Consider the following 22,636-nt stretch of genomic DNA (forward strand, 5'->3'; position numbering starts at 1 on the left):
GTCTGGGTTTCTAATCTTAAGGGGAGGAAAAGATATGAAAGCAATAGAGGAGAGAACTCAGGGCCAGAACCTAGGGATGCAGGAGGAAGCTGTCAGTGGGCAGAGCAGCTAGGGCTAGGGGAGCAGGTTATGCAGGAAGTTGTCTAAGTGCAAGTTTTCCCTGTGAAGATTCTTCTCCTCCAAGAATCCCTCTTCAGGAACCCTCAGAGCAAACAAGGATCTCAGTTCTCTGAGTTCTTGGATTTATTCTGTCAACTCCTCCACTGAGCACTTGGTCCTATGCTGCAAGATCCTGTTTCACAATTCAGTTTTATATGAGTTTCCCTAGTTAGTCCTTCCAATCTTTCAGCTGTTACTTAGACCTCTAGCACTTATTTCATTCTGCTTTAGGGTCTAGCTGGTTGTTTATATGTCTGTTTTTTCCACTCATCGGAAAGCTGCCTAAGAGTGGGGACCATGTCTCACTCACCTCTCTTCCCTCATATTCAAACAAGGTATTTTAAATATGAAGTAGATTCCTTGGGGACAAGCAACTGTATTTATTTATTTATGAGACAGAGTCTCACTCTGTTCCTCAGGCTAGAGTGCCGTGGCATCAGCCTAGCTCACAGCAACCTCAAACTCCTGGGCTCCAGCGATCCACCTGCCTCAGCCTCCGGAGTAGCTTGGACTACAGGCATGCGCCACCATGCCCGGCTAATTTCTTTCTATTTTTAGTAGAGTCGGGGTCTCGCTCTTGTTCAGGCTGGTCTCGAACTCCTGAGTTCAAACGATCCACCCGCCTCAGCCTCCCAGAGTGTTAGGATTACAGGCGTGAAGCACCGCGCCTGGCCAAGCCAACTGCATTTATATCACTTTGTGTCTCTCACAGTACCTAAGGGTTTCCTATGCACATAGTAGGGATTAGCAAATTCTTTGTAATTTTAAGAATAAGAAGTCTAGCAGAAAATATTCAAATGTACACTAAGAATTTCTATATTGTTTCTATATTTTGAAAAATCAGTCATGTCATCCCAATGGAATGGGAGATCCTGGGACCTGCTTTCAACTAACAACTTTTGCTTGACTGAAAGGGGAAAGGTTGGAAGAAAAGGAAAAAGGGTGACTCAGCTGCCTGGACGGGGCCACAGATAGGATCCTGACTGTACGGAGCTGTTTGATAGTGTTTTTAGGCACTGTGAAACACTTTTAGGATAGGCTTTGTCTGGCAATCAGACATAATAGTGGATTGGCCTTGCTTACTGGAGGCACTCAGGGTTAACTGAGAGGAGACATGCATCTCAGACATTGTCTGCTCAACCCAGAGCCATTAACAGCTAATCTGTGAGTGCTAGGGCCTGCTTCAGTGTTCAGGCAAATGCTTTGAACTTTTACCAGGAAAGGCATAAAATTTCAGGTAAGGCCAATAGTCATGTGTTTGTTTGTTTCTCCCTATGATTAATCTGACAGTCAACTGGGCATTTACCACCATGGGAACAAAATATTCAGATTATGTGACAAGTATCCTAGTAACCATTTTCTGATGGTAACATGTAAACGTGGATGATGAATCCCTAGTGTCTTGTCTTTGATCATGTCCTTCCTCCTACTCTCTTGGGGGCAGGAGGGTAGTGGTGGGGAGGGCTAATGATCTCTGGAGAAGAAAGAGACAAAGCTTCCCAATGCCAGACTGGGAAGGAAGATTAGGATTGCCCTCCTAATAAAAAAAAAGGAAATAGAGACAGACTGTCTCTCAGACCTCCAGAGAGTCTTGGCATGCTCCTGATCAACAAGATATTAATAACTTGTGGCTGCCTGCTCTGGGGATCCCACAAGCTCCTCCTTTCCACCTGCTTCTGGCATCTCACTCTCCCCATTTGGAAGGCCCTTCCACTCTTACCACCTACTGAAATCTTTTGAGATACTACTCTTCCTCAAGACCCTCTCTCTTTCCCTGGTCAGAACTGTTCCCTCCATGTGCACCTATTGCCCTCAGTACCTCTTTTAGACTCAGACTCATTATGTGTCATGATGCTTTGCACACAGATATCTGTGTGTTCCTTGCCCCAAGGAATACCCTATGGAACAGAAAACACTTGCCTCCAGGGAGTTTCCAGTCTAAGAAGGGCATGCATGGGCACACACAACACCCCCCAACACACACACAGAAAAACAATGCCGGTGGGATAATAAGTACTGAAAATTTGGTGGAACCCTGTCAAGCAAATTACAGAGATTATATATATATATGTTTATGTATTTTATACATATCTGGGTTTTTGTTGTTAATTAGAGCCATCTTCAAGTAGAAAAGACATTTCACACCTGGTTTTGAGAGAAAGAAGAGACTGTCTTTGGCCTAAAAGGCGTTAACCTGACTCTGACTCCTGGAACATGCCATATTTGTGGACAAAGTGCCAAGCTTATTCCAGGCCTCTCCTAACCTCTCAGGTGGTGATTTCCTCTCTGAGGAATGGAAATCATATGCCCCCTAAAAGCCTGTGGAAGAATGAAAGAGAAGACGCTTATGAACTGTTACCTGCAGGGCAACAGAGCCAAGCAAAAGGCATGGTCACCTGGAGGAAGAAATCAGGAAGCCAGGTGTCCGTCTGGTTCTCCTGCCTCCTTAGCTCTTTCCAACGCCTCAGCCTACATCTCGTTTTGAGAACTTGGCACAAAGTAGTGATCCAGGGCCAAGCTGAAGTCCCAATTTAAATCCAAGACCTGAGGGCACTCCCAGTCCCTTCCGTGAGGAAGAGCCGCGCTGGGTTGCCCAGCAACTAACTGCTGCAGTGGAGGCAAAAGGTGGGTAGGATGTTGAGAAAAAAAATACCTGGATGAAGGACAAGGAAACAGAGTGGAAGGTGCTTTTCAAGAGTCTGCGCTTTAGAATTTACATCATCCTTCCAAATTCTAGCTGCGTTTCCGGGAACCGAGTTGTGTTTTCCTTGGCTTCCGACTACGTCGGCAACAGGTTTCCTACAAGGAGCAGATGCGGCTCCACACCTTCATCCCTCCTGCCCTCCCCCAGGCTTCCAGTAGCCGTTTCCCAGCTCCGGTGGCTTCCCAGATTCAGCGCGGGGTAATGTTCCTTTAAACGTCACCTGCGGAGGCGTACGGAGCTAAACCCAACGTGCAACCTGAGTGTGAGCGGTGTCCGACACGTGGTACAAGGAGGCGCTCATCTTGGAACTGGGCAAAGGGTATGACCGCTCTGGGCTGTACTTCTTTAATGTAATATTAGAAAAATATCTGCTCTTGTTTGGCTTTCTTTAATTGCCTTTCCAACATTCTCGTGATAACTCTACTCTCAAACAAAGATGAAGTTTAAAATAACACTTCCGTCCCAACTCTAGTGCCCATATTAAAAATGGCGACCGCCGCTCTTCGCAGCGATAGTTGCTCTGCGAACAAGATCCGGGCGGAAACAGTGGGTAGGCAGGTGCAGCAGGGCAGAGGGGAGGTTGCTTTCTAGAGGCTCTCGGAGGTCCCGAGGGCGGCTCAAGTCAAAACTGTCTGGTTTTGCTTAGGCTGGTGTGAGAAGAGCCTGCCTGTAGGAGTGGCCACTCCTTATTGCTGAGACCTTAGGACTGCTGCCCAGCTTGGCTGTTAGCTGAGGAGGCGGCGGAGCGGGGCCCCTGGCTGGCCAGCATGTGGGCCTTCCCGGAGTTGCCGCTACCGCTGCTGGTGAACTTGATCGGCTCGCTGCTGGGATTTGTGGCCACACTCACCCTCATCCCGGCCTTCCGTGGCCACTTCATCGCCGCGCGCCTCTGTGGTCAGGACCTCAACAAATCCGGCCGGCAGCAGATGTGAGCAGCGGCACACGGGTGCCGGGTGGGCAACAGGGGCTGAGGAAGGAGTGGGCAGGGCAGGGACGGGGACTGGGGTGCTTGACAACGCGTGTGTGGAGCCCCAGAGCTAACCCAGGCAACCCGGGACTCTGAGAGGTGATGGGCAGAACTGGTTAGTATTAGGGAAGGAATAGTTGGGGGACCCTTGGGTGTATCAGGGACTCCAGCAGTGGTGCTCTCCTTCCGCCCCCCCTTGCCATCCCCCACAGTAAAAAACTGGGAATGAGTTTTTTTGGTGATTGTAATGCCTACACTAGTCAGTGACCACGCCCCCTTTTTCTTCCCCCTGCACGCCCTTGTTGGTGGGCTACAGCCCAGAGTCCCAGGGAGTGATCAGCGGTGCTGTTTTCCTTATCATCCTCTTCTGCTTCATCCCTTTCCCCTTCCTGAACTGCTTTGTGAAGGAGCAGTGTAAAGCATTCCCTCACCATGAAGTAAGTGAGCTAGTGGGGATGGTTGCCTGTGTCTGGGGCCTGGACGGTACCTGAGAGAGCTGGGGTTATTTGGGCTTGGGAGGAGGGGCTGAGGAATGGTCTGAAAAGACAGAATTTCTTGAAAGGTGGAATGGGAGTAGACTTGAGTCATGACCTGCCCGAGCCTCCCCCAGTTTGTGGCCCTGATAGGTGCCCTCCTTGCCATCTGCTGCATGATTTTCCTGGGCTTTGCGGATGATGTACTGAATCTGCGCTGGCGCCATAAGCTGCTGCTGCCCACAGCTGCCTCACTACCTCTCCTCATGGTCTATTTCACCAACTTTGGCAATACAACCATTGTGGTACCCAAGCCCTTCCGCCCGATTCTTGGCCTGCATCTGGACTTGGGTAAGTAGCCCTGCCACTGCTGCCCCCATGGCACCTATTTCAGCATACCCTCACCCCTGAGATATCCAGCAGAGTACCCTTCCTGGTGCTCCACATCTCCTCCAAGTGTCCTTGTTCTGTCCCTGTGTCTTCTTATATCCTTACTGGTGGCCCTTCATCCTGCCCCCTGTCCTTACTGCTTTTCTCAAATTCTTAAATTCTCCTTCTCTCTGTCTCCCCCCAGGAATCCTGTACTATGTCTACATGGGGCTGCTGGCAGTGTTCTGTACCAATGCCATCAATATCCTAGCAGGAATTAATGGCCTAGAGGCTGGCCAGTCACTAGTCATTTCTGCTTCCATCATTGTCTTCAACTTGGTGGAGCTGGAAGGTAGGTGGGATTGGGGGTGGGGAGAGAGAAAAATCTGAGTGTTAAGGGAGTTGCCTGACATATGGCCTTGGGGAATTCAGAAAAAAAAAGCCATATGGAAGATAATTATATATTTACATATAGATATTTTACATATAGATATATTTACTTTACAAGTAACAATGAAGATTATTAAAAGTGAGAAATAAAAATAGCAGCCCCAAGTCAGGCGTGGTGCCTTGTGCCTATAATCCCAGTTCTTTGGGAGGCTGAGGCAGGAGGTTTGCTTGAGCCCAGGAGGCTGCAGGGAGCTATGGTCATGCCATTGTACTTCAGTCTGGGTGACAGACTGAGATCTCACACCTAAAAAAAAAAAAAAGAAAGAAAAAAAAAAGCAGACGTGTCATTTATAGCTGAATTGGCACTAGCTAGGCCATGATCTGTTCTTATTGAACATTGACAATTTCACAGAACCCCAACATTAAACAACACAGAGTGACTGTGATGGAGCAAGACAAAAACCAGACCCCCTCCCTCCATAATGTCAGCACAGACAAAACCGTAAGAACAGCGAGCAACCCACAAAATGATCAAGATCATTTTGTTAACGTGAGAGTTAACGTGAGAGACACTTGCTTCTTTCCAATAACATCTCAGTTCCTCCTACTTCCTAGATAAAAGTTAAGATGTTCAGTAATAGAATTAGTCCTGCTTTCTGATAGCACCCAGTCCAGAGCAAAACTGTACTTTATTACACCCTCCCCAAAATTATCCAAAACAAACCTTACAACAAGCCCCTCCTAATACCCTCCTACTGAGGCATACTGTGATTTCTCGTGGTGTGTGGTTTTTGAAGTCTCCCTTGTTACGAGTTAGTAAATGTAGCTTTGACTATAGCTGTGTTTCTACTGGTCTTTGGCTGATGGACATCAACAAGTGCTTATTAAAGCTGAGCACTTTCTAAACATTATTTTATTTAAATCTTGTAATGGCTTTATGTGGCAGGTATTATCATTAGCCCTGTTTTACAGATAAGAAAACTGAGGTTTAGGAAAGTAAAATGTGTCATGATCAAGGTCACACAGCTAGGAAGTAAAGGTGGTATTCAAACCTAGGTCAGAATGGTCTAAACCAAATTTAAGACAGTAACTAGCTTAAGAAAGCTTCATGAAAGAAGCTTGGGGGCGGGGCATATCTGCACAGACAAACGGAAGTCCAGGTGATGGCTTGAGGCATCACCGCCGAGCTGGGAACCAGGGAGATGGCTGAGACTGACCCCGAGACCATGCAATATCTCACCACAGTAGTGCAGATACTCCTGCAGCAGATGCAAGATAAATTTCAGACCATGTCTGACCAGATCATTGGAAGAATTGACGATATGAGTAGTCGCACTGATGATCTGGAGAGAAACATCGCAGACCTCATGACACAGGCTGGAGTGGAAGGAACTGGAAGGTGAAAACAAGATACCTGCCACACAAAAGAGTTGAAGTTTGCTAATAATTTATACTGAAATCTGGAATACCATCTTTCCAAGCCAAGAGAAGACTGAATGGCTTTTTGCAGCTAACTACTATGTGTAGACAGGTTTTATATTATAAAATGTCCATTCTTATCACATACTATATAGTTTATAGAGTGATTTCTCCCCCAGTTTCTTGAACATGGTATCTTCACATCTTGCATCTTGGTCAGTTGTGCTATTAATTATTAAACACTAAATCTTTGGTGGTTCCTATCAAAAAAAAAAAAGAAAGAAGAAAGAAGCCTGGGTGACACTAAAGGAATTTGCCTGGGTCACATAAAAGGGGTACTGAGTTCTTGAAAGTGACTTGGATGAGGTGGATGATACAGCTGAGGACAGAACTTAGAGACAGGCAAAAATAAGACCCAGGTCTGCAGGGGAAGTGGGTATTAACTTTGCCTTCTTTTTTTTTTGCTTTGCTTCCAAAGGTGATTATCGGGATGATCATGTTTTTTCCCTCTACTTCATGATACCCTTTTTTTTCACCACTTTGGGATTGCTCTACCATAACTGGTAAGTAGGCCTGTGGACAAGGGGGACAACTATCTGAACATGTGGCAAAGATGGTCCTGATCATAACCCACTTCCTGCTGGAGAGGCTGAAACTGTGCATACCTGTGTTGAGTGTTTTCTGGGTCTTCAGTTGGTAGTATTCTGACATTGCTCTCTACCCAGCAGTAATTGGAGACGAATGCTGTGGAGCCCCAAGGAATAGATGAATTCAGGGCCTGCGATCCTGCATAGTTGCTAGGACAGCTGGAGTCTCTGAGTCAGAACTAGGGTCAGGGTTAGGCAACAGCCCAGAGTGTGATGTGAGAGAAAGCACTGGTAAGGCCTCTTGCCACTAGCTCAGATCCTCTCCCCCACACAGGTACCCATCACGGGTGTTTGTGGGAGATACCTTCTGTTACTTTGCTGGCATGACCTTTGCCGTGGTGGGCATCTTGGGACACTTCAGCAAGACCATGCTACTCTTCTTCATGCCCCAGGTGTTCAACTTCCTCTACTCACTGCCTCAGCTCCTGCATATCATCCCCTGCCCTCGCCACCGTGTGCCCAGGTAGCTGCTTTGGGACTTGAAAGGGACATCATGATAACCTTTTCACTTGGGACATCTAAAGCCAGCCTATATTTGCTGTGTAAAAGGAGTGGGCCCAAAGAAGGCCTATTTCCATCTGGGTAGCCCTTTATAACTTACTAAGCACGTTTATTTACATAATCTCAATTAATGTTCACAGCCATTCTAATCACACAGTATTAAGCAGCAGAGCCAGAAATAGATCTCAGGTTGACTCCACATTCAGTCCTCTTCCTATTAATTAACCACAAAGAGGAGAGTTGTTTGAGTAGTGGCCCAGTCACATGCAGCTATCTTCCCCCCTGCCCGCAGACTCAATATCAAGACAGGCAAACTGGAGATGAGCTATTCCAAGTTCAAGACCAAGAGCCTCTCTTTTTTGGGCACCTTTATTCTAAAGGTAACAGGGTAACAAGGAGGTAAGGCCCTAGGTTACCATCTTGAACTTGGGGAATGGGGAACCTAGGCCTGCATCACATCCAAGGGGTGCTTGGAAGCATTAAGCAGATCTCCATTCCTAAAGCATAGGTATTAACTGAAGTTCTCTTCACCTCTGGCCCCTCCAGGTAGCAGAGAGCCTCCGGCTAGTGACAGTGCGCCAGAGTGAGAATGAGGATGGTGAATTCACCGAGTGTAACAACATGACCCTCATCAACTTGCTACTTAAAGTCTTTGGGCCCATACATGAGAGAAACCTCACATTGCTCCTGCTGCTGCTGCAGGTGAGGTTGGGGATAGGGTTTACACTTCCTTGTCTCCTTTTCTTCATGGTTCTTACTCCAGTCCATTTCTCCTTGCAGATCCTGGGCAGTGCTGTCACCTTCTCCATTCGATACCAGCTTGTCCGACTCTTCTATGATGTCTGAGTCCCCTGATCATTACCCGTACCTCACAGTCTCCAGGGTTCCTCTCTGTACCAAGACTGCCTCCTGGCCCAGGCCTCTTCTGCTCTTCATACTCCACCAGATTTCGTTCTCAGCATTTTCCTTCCCTTGTGATTATTGACATTCTGGGCCTTTGTTGCCCTCTATTGACTACTGATTGAATTTTGCCTATGGCTTTCTCCAACTTGCCACTCTCTCCTTTTCCGTCCCATCTTTGCAGCCTCATAAGATGGGATACAGCAGCTTTTATGTAGTTATCCACATGTCAAATTTCAGAGCCCTGATTCTCAAGGAATATGCTGGGCCTTGGGGTAGAACCTGGGCTAGGGGTAGGGACATCAGGCTTCAAAGTGACTTCACATTTGACTATAAATTAAGTGTTCTGATTAGTAAGAGCAGACCAGGGGGCCAGGTGCTCCCAATGGTGACAATAAAGTGTTATCTTTTTCTTATTGTTGTTCCTGTAGGTATATTTCCTATATAGGCATTTTAGGGTAGATTGGAAGGGTTGGTGAGGGTACCTCCTCCAAGAGGATGCCTATCTGCCCCATCAGGTTCCTTCTAGCAAGAAGAGAAGAGAAACCAGACAGAACATGTTGAATAAATATTAAAATCCTGACACTTTAGGTGGTATGGAGGGCCATAAGACTGGAGTTATTCTGTTCTCTGGCATGGGACTGAACTTTCATGGAATCTCATTTCTTCCCTTTTTCACTCTTGCTTTGCCAGATAGGAGGAGGGAGTGGGGAGTGACCAGACCTGGAACGGGAGGCAGAGGTAGTTGTAGTAAATCCTTTAAAAATCCTAGGCCAGCTTTTAAGGCGACAGGACCCACCCGGGAGCGGAATGCCTGCACTGTAGTGCTCCCAGCGTTGGGCGGAGGAGCCTCAGGGCTAGTGCGCCCGCGGCCGCCCAGGCCCGCAAAGAACTTAGGCGGGGGGCCTCCTGCGCACTACGCCCCGCCCCTACGCAGGGAGCGCCGCGCCGGATTGGGTAGCGCTGCCACGTCAGGGGCGGGGAGAACGTCGCGTCCGCGTGTCTTCTTCCGAGAGCTCCGGCGGGGTCGGCTGTAGTGGTAGCGTCGGCGGCCTACGCAGTGGCGGGGTGGCAAATGGCTGAGTACTTGGCTTCCATCTTCGGCACCGAGAAAGACAAAGTCAATTGTTCATTTTATTTCAAAATCGGAGCGTGTCGTCACGGAGACCGGTGCTCTCGGCTGCACAATAAACCGACCTTTAGCCAGACCATTGCCCTTTTGAACATTTACCGTAACCCTCAAAACTCTTCCCAGCCTGCTGACGGGCTGCGCTGTGCTGTGACCGATGTTGAGATGCAGGAGCACTATGATGAGTTTTTTGAGGAAGTTTTTACAGAAATGGAGGAGAAGTATGGGGAAGTTGAGGAGATGAACGTCTGTGATAACCTGGGAGACCACCTGGTGGGGAACGTGTACGTCAAGTTTCGCCGTGAGGAAGACGCAGAAAAGGCTGTGATTGACTTGAATAACCGTTGGTTCAACGGACAGCCGATCCACGCTGAGCTCTCGCCGGTGACTGACTTCAGAGAGGCCTGCTGCCGCCAGTATGAGATGGGGGAGTGTACGCGGGGCGGCTTCTGTAACTTCATGCACTTGAAGCCCATTTCCAGAGAACTGCGGCGCGAGCTGTATGGGCGCCGGCGCAAGACGCATAGATCGGGGTCCCGGTCCCGGGAGCGTCGTTCTCGGTCTAGAGACCGTGGTCGTGGTGGCGGCGGAGGGGGACGGGAGCGCAACAGGAGACGATCTCGAGACCGTGAAAGATCTGGGCGATTCTGAGCCGAGCCATTTTTACCTTACGTCTGCTAGAAAGGGTTGTAGTTGATTGTCCAAACAGGTTTATGATGGGAATTTAAAACAAAAAAAATGGCATGCACGAGGCCCTGGGTTTAATCCCCACCCAAAAATATATCTATCTATCTATCTATATATATATACACACACACACACATAAAAAAATAGAAAAATGAAAAAAAAATAAAAATAAATAGAAAAAAAAAATAAAAAAAACTCACAAAGATGGCTTCTGAATAAAATTTGTAGTGATACAGTAAAAAAAAAAAAAAAAAAAAAGTCCTAGGCCAGCATAGATTTCCCAGAGGCCGGCTAGGTGGCTTCAGACTCCACCCCTTTTATCTTCCGGGTCTGGTCGCTGGCTGTAGTGTTTAAATCTCGCGCGCTTTGCAAGGATTGGCTACATCAGGGGGCGTTTGGCCGTCTGCGCGCTACCTCTCCTGCTCGCCTTTTTCCCCGGGCAAAAGGTTTTCAAATTCGACCAATCGGGGGGCGCGTTCCCACAGGCGTAGCGCGACACCGAAGGGTTAACGGCAACCAACCAGAGGCGGGTATTAGAGAAAAGAGCCAATCAGGAGGACGCGGAGGTGTGCCTGGAGGCTTATAAGGGAGGCCCTGCGGCGCGCGCGCGCGCGGCGGCAGTTGGGTCGTGGCGTGTGTCTTTTCGGTTGTCTCTTTGAGGCATTCTTCTTCACCCGTCTACCTCGCGCAACATGTCGGGCCGCGGCAAGACCGGCGGCAAGGCCCGCGCTAAGGCCAAGTCGCGCTCGTCGCGCGCCGGTCTCCAGTTCCCCGTGGGACGCGTGCACCGGCTGCTGCGGAGGGGCCACTACGCCGAGCGGGTCGGCGCCGGCGCTCCTGTGTACTTGGCGGCGGTGCTCGAGTACCTCACGGCCGAGATCCTGGAGCTGGCGGGCAACGCGGCCCGCGACAACAAGAAGACGCGGATCATCCCCCGCCACCTCCAGCTGGCCATCCGCAACGACGAGGAGCTCAACAAGCTGCTGGGCGGCGTGACGATTGCCCAGGGAGGCGTCTTGCCCAACATCCAGGCCGTGCTGCTGCCCAAGAAGACCAGCGCCACCGTGGGGCCGAAGGCGCCCGCGGGCGGCAAGAAGGCCACCCAGGCCTCTCAGGAGTATTGAGGGGTGCCCTCGCCGCTGCCGGCTGCTCCCGGCCGCCCAGCCCTCCCCATGCCACCACAAAGGCCCTTTTAAGGGCCACCACCGCCCTCACGGGAAGAGCTGAGCCACGTCGGGCCTCGGGACGGGCGGGCCGCGGCGCCCGGCTCCCCACCCCTCGCGCGCTGCCGCCGCCCGGCCTCCCGCCCCCGCGCCTCCCCTTTCCCTGCACGGCATGTCGCGTCGGCCTCCCGCCCGGGCCGCGGCGCTCAGGGGCCTCGGGTCCTCTCCTATCTGCCGGGAGGGGCGCGGGCCGGCCGCCTTCGGAGGGAGGGCTCGGGGTCTCTCGGGCGCTCTCCCGGGGGCCGCGAGGCGGCTGGGGGCGCAGCACCTGCCCGCCTTGGCGCTCGTGACTCCGCCGCCCCATCCTCAGAATTGCTGATGGGCTGCGGGGAGGCAGCCGCACCCTCTGGAAGACAAGGCGTTCCGCTCTGGGGTAGCGCGGAGAGGGCAGCCGAGGCCGAGAAGGCCGGCGACCCTGAAGGTGAGTGAGTGCCTCGGCAGCTGCACCCTGGTCGTCTGCTACTTCTCCAGCTTGGTGCTTAGTCCGGAACTTTTCAGATGTGACTGTTGATTTCCAAGCTTTGGTGGGAGAGAAATGGATCGCTTATTTTGATTTGCTGCCCCCTTTGCTGCCAAAGTCCCAGGCCTTTCACATCAGATCTCCCTCCATCTTCATTCATAGGCCTGTGCGGTGTGGCCAAGACCAGACGCTTGGTAATACGAACACCATTCCTCCAGAGAGGACTGCCTCCTAGGAAGACGTTTGGGGGAGGGCAAAGGCCTGCAGGTCGGCTTCACAGCTGGCTGTGTGGACGGCAGTTGTGTTTTCGCTGAAACACTGGCAGCCAGGCCTATGGGGCCTACCTACTCTGCCCCATTGCCCTTCCAGCAACTCAACTCAGCAAATCCAAGCACCTAGATACCAGCACAAGTCGGTTAATCCCTGTCTGGACTGAGCCTCTATTGGCTTCTGAACTGGAATTTTGCAGCTAACCCATCCAAGACTAGAACTTTAGGTATTGGGGAGTTTTAGATGGACTAATTTTATTAAAGGATTGTTTTTTTTAAAATGAACAGTCTTTCTGTTTTCATTTTGCTAAAGTTGTAGGATTGATGACTGCGTATATTTTCTTAATAGGGTGGGAGGGGCTATGTTGTATAAATAGGCTTTACTGTTAACTGGAAGAGAGACAAGCCATAGGATTTAAAATTATGGCTGTCTTGGTGTTCCCTGGGAGACAATTTGTTCTGTTTGAAATGAAAACTATTGAGGCAGAAACAGAAGAGTTCCAGGAGAACTTTGGACAGAAGTCCTAGCCTCAGAAGTAAGGATTAAAGAGTTTTGTGTTTGTTCTTCCCCCCAACACCATCAAAAAACAAAACCACCTTCAGAGCTGGTTTATTAGTACAGTTGGTTACATTCAAAGGCTGTGGTTTGGACTTTTCCTGTATAGAGTTGAAGCCCCCCGCCTTCTGAGGAGGCAAGGCAGTCACCAAGGCCCCACAGTGAGGCAAGTCCCTGGAAGTCTTGGACCCTGCAGTTCACTTTCCTGGGGTAATCACTCCCCAGTTAGCAGTGAGGATGGGGCACTGAGGGCCAGGATGTGGGCACTGGACAACAGCGACCCAAGAACCTCTGCTCCCACAGACCAGTTAGTGGGCATCATTAAGCTGCCGTGCAACGTCCAGGATGTTCTTGGCTCCTTTGTTCAGCAACAAGCGGGCCAGGCTGATGCCCAGGTTCTCAGCAGCCAACTGGGCTCCTCGTGGGATGTTCCGGGCAGTGATGCCTACCAGCTGTGGATCATCCTCCGGGCCATCTTCATGCTGGATTGGGGAAGGAGGTGGGGTTTGGTGAGAATGAAAGGGAAGATTACAAGCACGCATATTTATGACTCCCTCCCTCAGCCTCCAGTCTTGGTACCTGGGCAGGGACATGGATGGTAGCCTGCATGGTCTCTTGCATGCTATCGGAGCCATCTAGACTCCAGACGCCTCCAGTCAGGTAGAGCTGGGGAAGAAAGTGGCCTCAGCATATCCTGAGAGGGGACCACTTAGAAACCTGGCTTGCACAAAGAGAAATGCCACAGTCCTTCCTTCTTCCCTGCCCTCCCACCCGTTTTCCCTACTTACTTGCCCATCCTTCATAACTGTATGCACAGCTACTGGCACGCTGCAGCCCCCTTCCTGCAATGAGAGAAGTTCCTCTCAGCTTCAAGGGTCCTTAACACCACACTAACCACAGCCCTCAGAGATATACAGACCTCCGAGGATATAACTAAAAACAGCAGCTGGGGGCTCAGACCCAGGTCCTCTCCATACACAACATCCAACAAGAAAGTTATCACTACACATAGAACATTCATTTGAGAAATCTCCTGATTATCTTTCCCAGCTCCCCAAGTCCCCAACCCTTCACAGGTGGAGCACGGGTCCTACCAGGTGCCTCAGGAAGGCCCTTTCAGCGATGCAGCGAAGCAGAGTCTCAGGATCGTGCAATACACCCACCAGATCCAAAATGTCCTGGTCCTTGGCTCGGACTTCCACACCTAGGGCCCCCTGATGGAAAAAACAGCCTAGGATGTCAGGTCTTATCTTTCTCCAACCAATGGAGCTAAGGATGGGAACCACTCCTCCACCCGCTCCCCAGGGTGTTTCGGAGGAGTAACATCCCAAGGCCTGCCCCTCCCTGAGACTTATTCTTGGGGAAGGCCATGGGACCAGCTTCTTGGTTGAGAACAAAGGCAAGGGATACATCAACATGTGGCTTCCCTGATCAAGCATACCTGGCCCACAGCATAGAGGCATTCCTCAGGGTGCAGGATCTGTGGAGGCAGAACAGGCAGAAGGGTGGAGATGGCGATGCCTAAAAGTACCCAGCAGTGACATGGGGCTTTCCTATCATCTAGGAAGCCTGGGTAGGCACAAATGGAGTCTGGCTTCTGATTCCCAATCTTCCCAGCTTGTGGTGTTAGAGGTGGGGTGGTCAAGAAGAGCACAGATGTTCCTTGACTTACAATGTGTTTACATCCTGATAAGCCCATCATAAGTTGAAAACATCACAACTCGAAAATGCCTTTGGCTGGTCCGAAGGTAGTGAGTTATCTCACTTGATTGTTCACAGTCAGTTACAGATTGAACTCCTTGTTCTACTCTTTGCCCCTTCTCATTACTGCACTTTACTAGTCTTAAAAAAAAATAAATAAAAGAAAATGCTGGCCGGGCGCGGTGGCTCACGCCTGTAATCCTAGCACTCTGGGAGGCCGAGGTGGGCGGATCGTTTGAGCTCAGGAGTTCGAGACCAGCCTGAGCAAGAGCGAGACCCCATCTCTACTAAAAATAGAAAGAAATTATATGGACAGCTAAAAATATATATAGAAAAAATTAGCCGGGCATGGTGGTGCATGCCTGTAGTCCCAGCTACTCGGGAGGCTGAGACAGGAGGATCGCTTGAGCTCAGGAGTTTGAGGTTGCTGTGAGCTAGGCTGACGCCACGGCACTCACTCTAGCCTGGGCAACAGAGTGAGACTCTGTCTCAAAAATAAATAAATAAATAAATAAAAGAAAATGCTGGTCTCGAACTCGTCTCTACTAAAAATAGAAAGACATTATATGGACACCTAAAAATCTATATATAGAAAAAATTAGCCGGGCATAGTGGCGCATGCCTGTAGTCCCAGCTACTCGGGAGGCTGAGGCAGTAGGATCGCTTAAGCCCAGGAGTTTGAGGTTGCTGTGAGCTAAGCTGACGCCACGGCACTCACTCTAGCCTGGGCAACAAAGTGAGACTCTGTCTCAACAAAAAAAAAAAAAAAAAAAAAAAAAAAAGAAAATGCTGTTATCAGCCTGAGCAAATGCGAGACCCCATCTCTACTAAAAATAGAAAGAAATGATCTGGACAGCTAAAAATATATATAGAAAAAAATTAGCCGGGCATGGTGGCGCATGCCTGTAGTCTCAGCTACTCAGGAGGCTGAGGCAGGAGGATCACTTGAGCCCCGGAGTCTGAGGTTGCTGTGAGCTAGGGTGACGCCACGGCACTCTAGCCCGGGCAACAGAGTGAGACTCTGTCTCAAAAAAAAAAAAAAAAAGAAAGAAAGAAAGAAAGAAAAGAAAATGCCTTTAATATACCTAACCTACTAAACATAATTGGTTAGCCCAGCCTACCTTAAATGTGCTAAGAACACTTACATTAGCCTACAGTTGGATAAAATCTAACATAAAGCCTATTTTATAATAAAGCATTTAACATCTCATGTAACTTATTGAATGCCATACTGAAAGTGAAAAACAATGGCCGTATGGGTATTCACTCAGTATGGTATTCATTCAGTATGGCTTCTACTGAACGTGAATCACTTTCGCAGCATCATAGTTGAAAAATCCTAAACCTAACCATCCTAAACTGAGGACTGACTGTATAGGCAGGAAGGAGATGCAGATTAACTGAGGAAGGGACGGGGACAGCCCCTACCTGCCCCACCCGGTTCTGCCAGCCCATGCGCTGCAGGCCAGCTGTGGCTAGGATGATGGCACTGAACTCCTGCAGCTCGTCCAGCTTCCGAAGCCGGGTGTTGAGGTTTCCCCGCTGTGGAGAAAAGCTAAGGACCAGGAGTATTGGGCAGTCCGGAGCTTCATGCTGTTCCCTCTGCCTGAGTCTGTCTTTCCTTCTCTGTTTGGCTGAATTCTACTCATCCTCCAGTTCTCAGCTTAATGATAACTGCTAACACTTACATCATACTTACTACATGCCAGACACTGTTCTAAAAGTGCTTTCCATATGTCAACTTATTTCATTTTCACAACCCCATGAGGGAGATATTATTATTATCCCCATTTTATAGATAAGGAAAATGATACAAAAAAGTTAAATACTTGCCCAAGGTTACAAAACCTCTGAGAAATCTTCTCTGGCCCCCAAGTCTGTATTCAGATATTCCAGCTAGAAGCTTCCTGAGAATTCCCTACTTCACTCATTGGAGCACTTAACACATACATGCTATTTTTAAAATCAGTTTTATGAAACGTACTACATATTCATTGTAAAAATCAAAACAATATAGTGGCCTATAAATAAAAATGGAAGTGCCCGCTACCCCCACAGAAGTACTCACTGTTCATTATCACTTTAAATTCTCAGTCTCTCTCTCTCTGTCTCTCTGTGTAAACTCCAACAGGCAGGGACAATGTTTATCTTGCTTACCATTATCCCCAGTACCAGGCACTTGCCTGGGGCTAAGAAAATATTAAAGAATTATGAATGGGTGGATGGAAGGACAAACAGGCCACTGACCCCATGGGCCACTTGCTCTGGAAGCCCTGTCCACTCTCAAGACTCCCAGAGCCCTCTAGACCTTGTCTTCCTCCTTGGCTGCTGCCCCCTCCCTTTTCTGAAAGGATACAATACTCTTGAACTCTAGATGTGGGAACTTTCTCTTCAGCTGAGCTGCTCTCCGAAGGGAGCTGGTTCCCACCACGCTGCAGAGGGTTAAAATGAGATTTAACATTAGGCAGCCACTGTTCCTCCTCTTCCCCACATCCCTCCATCTTCTGTGTACATCCTACCAAGGTGCCTATCCAGGTCCCACTCACCTCCTCTCTGGCAAGGTTTCTAGGGTCTTCCCAACAAATTTTGGGTGAAAGACAACAGCATCACAGGGGTTTTCCCGCCTGGAGGAGGAGGGAAGGTCATAGAATGAGGGAGATTTCGGTTCAGGTCACCTCCGTTCTCTCTCCATAGCCAATTAACTGGCACATTCTGAGTTTTCTGCCCGGCTCAACACTTGTCAGGGCAGAGAATACAGGCCTTGGGGGGGAAGGCCAAGTCCCAAAGGGGAAAGCAAAGGTTCACATGATGCCTACCCCTGCCCAGGCCCCCTTACTTGCAGATGGCTCCAATGGTGAAGGCAGGAGGAAGCACAGTGGGCAGGTCCTTCAGGGAGTGAACAACCAGGTCTACTCTAGAGAGACAGAAGAGGGAGGCAAGGAGAAAGGGCACAGGCAGCAGGCTCCTACCCCTTCTCCATCCACCCCTGCCTCTACTTAAGTGGTGGAGCCTAGGGGAATTCAGAAAGCAGGCTTCCTGAGACCTCGGGACCCTGAGACCTGCTCTCCTCCCACCCCCCCTTCTGCCCCTCTCCCCCAGCCAATCTTGCACTCCAGATAGTCAGATGACTTAGAACCAGGACTCTCCTTTTCTAAATCCTGGAAAAACCCACCTTTGAGCCCCCTCCAGCCTACCCAAGGGTTTAAGCCCAGCAGCCTAGCTGACATCAGGTCTGTCGCACACTAGGGTTCTAGCAAGAGACCAGGAGGGTGCTATGCTCTCCTGTATTCACTTACTCATTCCTCTCCAGGGCATGTTCCAGCTCCTTGGTAAACAGGCTCTTCTCCCCAATCTGCCGGGCAAGAAAGCCTGAGTGAATCTCTTGGGGGAAGAAGGACGAAGGGGCACAAGGACTGGGGGAAGATGTTGTTACCTTAGAGAGTGCAGTATCAAGAATCTTGTCCCCTGTGGTGGACATAGCAACTGAGGAGAGAGACAATCTATCAGGTGCTCATTGGTCAACATTTATTGAGCCCCTACGGAGCCTAGCATTGTGCTAAGATGCATGGTGGGGACAGAGGCACATAAGTTCCAGTCCCTGCCCTCTGAGTATGTACAATCTAGCAGGAAGACCAGACACAACCATAAAAAGACCCAAAGCAGAAGACAATAAATGCCAGGCTAGCCCAGGCAGTTGGAGCTAGAGGTATTCAGAGGAGAAAAGAGTCCTCAGAACTGGGAGCAGCCACGAGGCCTTCCCAGAGGCAGCGGAACAGGCTCTGGTCATAGGCAAAACCAGAAATGCTGTGTTCTCCCCTCTAGAGGTACTGGGCTTCCCACTGGCTTCAATTCCTTTTCAGAACACTCACTGATTTCAAACTGCAGGCCAGGGTATAAGGCTTTCAGCATTGCCACCACAGTGTCCGTCTGTATGCGAGCCAGCTGGGGGCAGAGATTTGGATTAGTCTTGCCCTTCCCTGGCCCCTACCCCAAACTCAGAATCCCATAGGTCAGGGAGATCCTGAAGGGACTGGAATTGCCCCCAGGGAATGGGAGGGGCCTGGGAGTCATCTACACTCCCAGCATTCCCAACCTAGGGACGATCTTTCCACAGAGTGTAATCCACCATTCCCCATGGAACTTAATGCCCAGTCACCCCATTTCCTCTGGGCCCCACAACCTGTGATACTGTGAGCACCAGAACTCTTCTGACAAACCTCCTCCAACGCGGTACCTGCACTTACCTGGCTCTTGCGAGTACCCACGCGAATCACTCTCATCTTTGGGCTGTTTTTTTCCTGCAGAAAAAGGTCCCCAGATCACAGTCCCCTCTGTACCTTGTGTTCCTCAACACCTTGTCCAAGAGCCAGAATCACAGGCTTGGGAGAAAGGAACCTCAGCCCCTGGCCTGTGGCCAGCTGGGCCTCTGAGTGGGGCAATACTCTAAGACAGGTCCCTTTACCTGCCGCAGGACATATGCCCTCCTCTGGGATGCAGAGAAGCAGAGACCAGAGGGAAGCGGTAGTAGGACCTGCTGTTGCTGCTGCTGCAGTAACCAGGACTCTGAGCCCCGAAGCCCACTCTAGCCAAGGCAGGTCTCAGTGGGAGTGCTGCACACAGCCAGGTGGCAAAGAGATAAGGCGCATCGGCCTGGCCACAGAGAGGGTGGAGCCTGCAGCCGGGGCAAGGGAGCTGGGGCCACAGAGGCAAACTTTTGCTGAGTCACAGGAGGACAGGTTCACCATCCACAACAGATGAGGTACTTGAGAAAACTTCAGTGCCACCCAGATGCCATAGTAAGGGTCCCTTAATCTGGCTGGAACGCATACATGAAGGGCAGGGATAAACAGATCTGTTGTACAATCCTGCTCAGCCTCTCGGCTGGGTGACCTTGGTTACATCATGCCATCAGGACCTATTTGTTCATCTATAAAATGAAAGAATTTTGGACTAAAGTTTCTTCTGCCTCAGATGTTCTATAAGACTATGAGGCTGAGCTGCCTAATGTTCACTCACCTAGAGTGCTGCCTCTGGTTTTACCAACAAGGAGATATTGGGATGGCAGAACCCAAACCAAGAACTCAAGGGGACACGCCTCTTCTTCCTACCAGGGTTCACTTGGACAGTGTTCAGAGCCAAGTAGGTAGGACTGGGTTCTTCAGTGTAAGACAGAGGGCCCATTTCTTTTTACATCAGACAGTAGCCACTACAGATACTGCCAATCTTCCCTGCTCTTGGATCGTCATCCTATGGAGTTCTTTTATAGCCAGACATCTGGGGCCTCTGTTGCTGGAGGAGGTGACAGCTTACTGCTCTTAGACTCTAGTCTACTTCATGTGATCACTCCTCTAATCAATTAACCCTGGGAGACCCTTTGCAAATTAGGCTTAGATTGCAATGGTAAATGTGGCCACTAAAATTCTGGTCCACAGTAGGGAATCCAGAGTCCCAGAACTGCTAGGTTCAAACAATTCCTTATGTTCATTGAATCTGCACAGCATACTCAAGTCAAATTGTTCCATTAAAAAATAAGTATTTAGGCTGGGCACTCATGCCTATGATCCTAGTACTCTGGGAGGCCAAGGTGGGAGGATCACTTGAGGTCAGAAGTTTGAGACCAGCCTGAGCAAGAGCTAGACCCCATCTCTACTAAAAATAGACAAATTAGCTGGGAGTGGTGGCACACGCCTGTAGTCCCAGCTACTCAGGAGGCTGAGGCAGGAGGATCACTTGAGCCCAGGAGTTTGAGGTTGCGGTGAGTTATGATCACACCACTCTAGTCAGGGTGACAGAACGAGACTGTCTCGGTGGGTGGAGGGGAGTATTTATTGAGCATTTCTATGTTAGAGCTATTGCTTTTGCTTAATGTTGTCTTCACAACAATCCTATTAAGTAGACAGAGCAGGCACCTCTGGGACCATGTTACAGAAGCAAAGATTGGCTTTGAGGGAATGAAATGATTTGTCCAGGGTCACACAGCTAATAATGGGAAGAGAGCTGGAGCCAGAATCCAGATCTTCCTACTCCCAGTCCAGTGCTCTGGAATGTCTGCAAGTGCAAAGAATTCTCACCAGCAGGCTGGACAGGGGTAGATAAGCAGCTGCACCATCGCTTTCTTATCTCAGGCTGGCGCGTGGCCTCCCCCGGCTCTGTAGCTTGCGTGTGCACAAGTTCAGAGCTCGACAGGCAGGCCAGGAACAGGAAGGTCCCCCGCCCACGGTAGTAATTTAGTGTTGTGCCTCAGTTGGGGATTTTGAGAGTAGGCTGTGGCTGGGTGACCACTATAACAGAAAAAGAGAGAAGGCGCACTTCTACAATGTTTATGTGCAGTTCAGAGACTTGGGGTCTGCTCTCTTCTCTGACTCAGAAGTAGACCGTGTTTCCAAGGTGGCCGCATCCGCCCTGGCCCCGTCTCGTGTGCAAGGATCCCGTCCGGACATTCCCGGACTAGCTCACTAAATCTAGAGCCGTGGCAAGCCAGGCCTAACGGGAATCCCACCCAGATACCCGCGAAATAGGGGTTCGTCTGGTGACAGACATCTGGGGCCTCTGTCGCTGGGGGAGGTGACAGCTTATTGCTCTTAGACTCCGCTCTTAACCTCTTGCCTACAGCTCACTGATTTCGCCTTTCCTTCCTAAGGGTAATCAAGCTACCGGCCCTTTAAAAACTATTTAGAAAAAAAAAAAAAAAAAAAAAAGACGGATAGCCGTTCCGACCAATAGACGACGGAGGATGAAAACCCGGGGCCAATCGTTGCACGGCTCGTCCAGAAGCCCGAAGCGAGCTGGTCGCCGGTTCAGGACTCACCGCCGTTGCAGCCGCGTCGCCGTTACCAGACATGGCTCCGCTCAGGAGTTAGGCTGGGGTGCCGCAAAGGCCCCCAGGGCCCGGGGAAGCCGGGGCTCTGGCGGGTACCAGGGAACACGTGTGGCCTGAGCTCGTCCTACAGCCGGACTCCGGGTTGGCGCGCGGTCTCGCGTCACTTCCGGCGCCCTCCCTCCGAGGGGAGGTGCTTCCCTCTGGGCGGGAATTAGAACGATTGCGACAAAGCACATCTGCGAACACACCTCTTCCACCTGGCTCACCCGGAGGGTAGGTTCCTGTTTGTCCCATAGGCGTCTAGGTTTGAGATCAAGGCCTGCCGCCTCTTTCTCCCATCCAAGTACTAACCAGGCCCGACCCTGCTTAGGTTCCGAGATCAGACGAGATCGGGTGAGTTCAGGGTGGTATGGCCGTAGACATGCCACCTCTTTCTGAGCCAGGAATACTGATCGTCAGTGGCTAAAATTTGCTTCCTAGATTTACCTACAAAGTAAACTGTCTCTGCAGTACTAGCCTAATGGCCACCCACACCCAAAGGGACAGTGTTAAGCTGAAGTTAGCAATGCCCAAGAGTAGGAGGAGGATATATTAACTCTGAAATGCCAGGTTAGAAGGGTCCCTGAACAAGCTACCATGCCCCTGGGCTCGATTTATCATCTCCAAATAAGAAGGCTGCTCCAGAAAGCTCCTCATCCAGAATTCTACAGCTTAATTCTCCCTAGCTGTCCCACAAGCAGTTAGTGCAGCTTACGTGGCCCTTCCTTTGCTCTCTTCAAATTTAGCTTCGCTACAACCCTGAAGTAGGCAGCATTTCTAAGATGAGAAAACTGGTTCAGAGAGATTGAAAGTCATGCCTGAAGACAAGTAACTGAAGTGGGAGCACCACCACCACATCATTGTTAGTGGGAAAAGGGCTTGTTAGGGAAAGTGGTTTTCCCACTAATATTGTTAATCATGAATTGGGTACCCATGTGCTAACCAGTGCACAAAGAACTGGACACTCATTGGCTACTTAGGTTTTCATAATATAATAGCTATACAAAGTAGGTGTTATAATTCCGAATGTACAGGTGAAGAAACTGAAGTTCAGTTTAGAAGGTAAGAGTTGCCCTAAGTCAAACAGCACAACTAGAATTCAAACTCAGGGTAGCCGACCCAAAGTCTACTCAGAGCAGCTACAACACTGCCTCTTCTAAGTGCTACCTAAACCACAACATCCATATTACTTCCAATTTTCTAACCCAAATTACACAGGGACG

The 22,636-nt window shown here is 49.9% G+C and overlaps 4 protein-coding genes and 1 pseudogene across 17 annotated transcripts; 4 read left to right on the plus strand and 1 right to left on the minus strand.

The window, feature by feature from the left end:
- Positions 1–3,105: 3,105 nt before the first annotated feature.
- DPAGT1 (dolichyl-phosphate N-acetylglucosaminephosphotransferase 1) lies at positions 3,106–8,961 on the plus strand. Of its 3 annotated transcripts, none has more exons than XM_069468836.1 (9): positions 3,106–3,182; positions 3,510–3,791; positions 4,147–4,267; positions 4,441–4,654; positions 4,878–5,024; positions 6,960–7,044; positions 7,403–7,591; positions 7,922–8,009; positions 8,176–8,961. In XM_069468836.1, the coding sequence occupies exons 2-9, from the start codon at positions 3,631–3,633 to the stop codon at positions 8,473–8,475; spliced, it is 1,305 nt and encodes a 434-aa protein (XP_069324937.1). In that variant the 5' UTR covers positions 3,106–3,182; positions 3,510–3,630; the 3' UTR covers positions 8,476–8,961. The 3 variants fall into 3 exon arrangements, with proteins under 3 accessions (XP_069324937.1, XP_069324938.1, XP_069324936.1); XM_069468837.1 differs by lacking the exon at positions 3,106–3,182 and having other exon boundaries at positions 3,441–3,791; positions 8,176–8,331; positions 8,410–8,956; XM_069468835.1 differs by lacking the exon at positions 3,106–3,182 and having other exon boundaries at positions 3,453–3,791.
- On the plus strand, positions 6,248–6,630 carry LOC138383773 (heat shock factor-binding protein 1 pseudogene; annotated as a pseudogene).
- Positions 8,962–9,601: 640 nt separating the features above from the next.
- Positions 9,602–10,375, plus strand: LOC138383776 (splicing factor U2AF 35 kDa subunit-like). Its single transcript, XM_069468838.1, has one exon. It carries the CDS (start codon positions 9,605–9,607, stop codon positions 10,307–10,309), a length of 705 nt encoding a protein of 234 aa, XP_069324939.1. The 5' UTR covers positions 9,602–9,604; the 3' UTR covers positions 10,310–10,375.
- Positions 10,376–10,976: 601 nt separating this feature from the next.
- On the plus strand, positions 10,977–12,438 carry H2AX (H2A.X variant histone). Its single transcript, XM_069468839.1, has 2 exons — positions 10,977–11,989; positions 12,191–12,438. Exon 1 carries the CDS (start codon positions 11,038–11,040, stop codon positions 11,467–11,469), a length of 432 nt encoding a protein of 143 aa, XP_069324940.1. The 5' UTR covers positions 10,977–11,037; the 3' UTR covers positions 11,470–11,989; positions 12,191–12,438.
- A 453-nt stretch (positions 12,439–12,891) lies between these two features.
- On the minus strand, positions 12,892–21,540 carry HMBS (hydroxymethylbilane synthase). Of its 12 annotated transcripts, none has more exons than XM_069468843.1 (14): positions 21,363–21,540; positions 18,799–18,852; positions 18,424–18,496; positions 17,988–18,019; positions 17,851–17,906; positions 17,391–17,468; positions 17,101–17,178; positions 16,911–16,986; positions 15,983–16,096; positions 14,295–14,333; positions 13,948–14,067; positions 13,642–13,695; positions 13,433–13,519; positions 12,892–13,335 (listed from the first exon to the last, which is right to left on the minus strand). In XM_069468843.1, the coding sequence occupies exons 1-14, from the start codon at positions 21,393–21,395 to the stop codon at positions 13,162–13,164; spliced, it is 1,068 nt and encodes a 355-aa protein (XP_069324944.1). In that variant the 5' UTR covers positions 21,396–21,540; the 3' UTR covers positions 12,892–13,161. The 12 variants fall into 12 exon arrangements, with proteins under 12 accessions (XP_069324944.1, XP_069324943.1, XP_069324942.1 ...); XM_069468842.1 differs by having other exon boundaries at positions 14,304–14,333; positions 17,988–18,037; XM_069468841.1 differs by having other exon boundaries at positions 17,988–18,037.
- Positions 21,541–22,636: the final 1,096 nt, after the last annotated feature.

This window comes from Eulemur rufifrons, chromosome 6, assembly GCF_041146395.1.
Source record: "Eulemur rufifrons isolate Redbay chromosome 6, OSU_ERuf_1, whole genome shotgun sequence".
NCBI lineage: Eukaryota > Metazoa > Chordata > Mammalia > Primates > Lemuridae > Eulemur > Eulemur rufifrons.

Excerpts from the sequence above, each read along its gene's own strand:
- DPAGT1 (XM_069468836.1), top strand. The coding sequence starts at position 3,631 with ATGTGGGCCTTCCCGGAGTTGCCGCTACCGCTGCTGGTGAACTTGATC. Across the intron at positions 4,655-4,877 it reads TGGCCTGCATCTGGACTTGG|GAATCCTGTACTATGTCTAC; the intron begins GTAAGTAGCCCT and ends GTCTCCCCCCAG. Across the intron at positions 7,592-7,921 it reads CCTCGCCACCGTGTGCCCAG|ACTCAATATCAAGACAGGCA; the intron begins GTAGCTGCTTTG and ends CCCTGCCCGCAG.
- HMBS (XM_069468841.1), bottom strand. The coding sequence starts at position 21,395 with ATGTCTGGTAACGGCGACGCGGCTGCAACGGCG. Across the intron at positions 18,497-18,798 it reads TGGGTACTCGCAAGAGCCAG|CTGGCTCGCATACAGACGGA; the intron begins GTAAGTGCAGGT and ends CTCTGCCCCCAG. Across the intron at positions 14,334-15,982 it reads GGCAGAACCGGGTGGGGCAG|ATCCTGCACCCTGAGGAATG; the intron begins GTAGGGGCTGTC and ends CTGCCTCCACAG.
- LOC138383776 (XM_069468838.1), top strand. The coding sequence starts at position 9,605 with ATGGCTGAGTACTTGGCTTCCATCTTCGGCACCGAGAAAGACAAAGTC.
- H2AX (XM_069468839.1), top strand. The coding sequence starts at position 11,038 with ATGTCGGGCCGCGGCAAGACCGGCGGCAAGGCCCGCGCTAAGGCCAAG.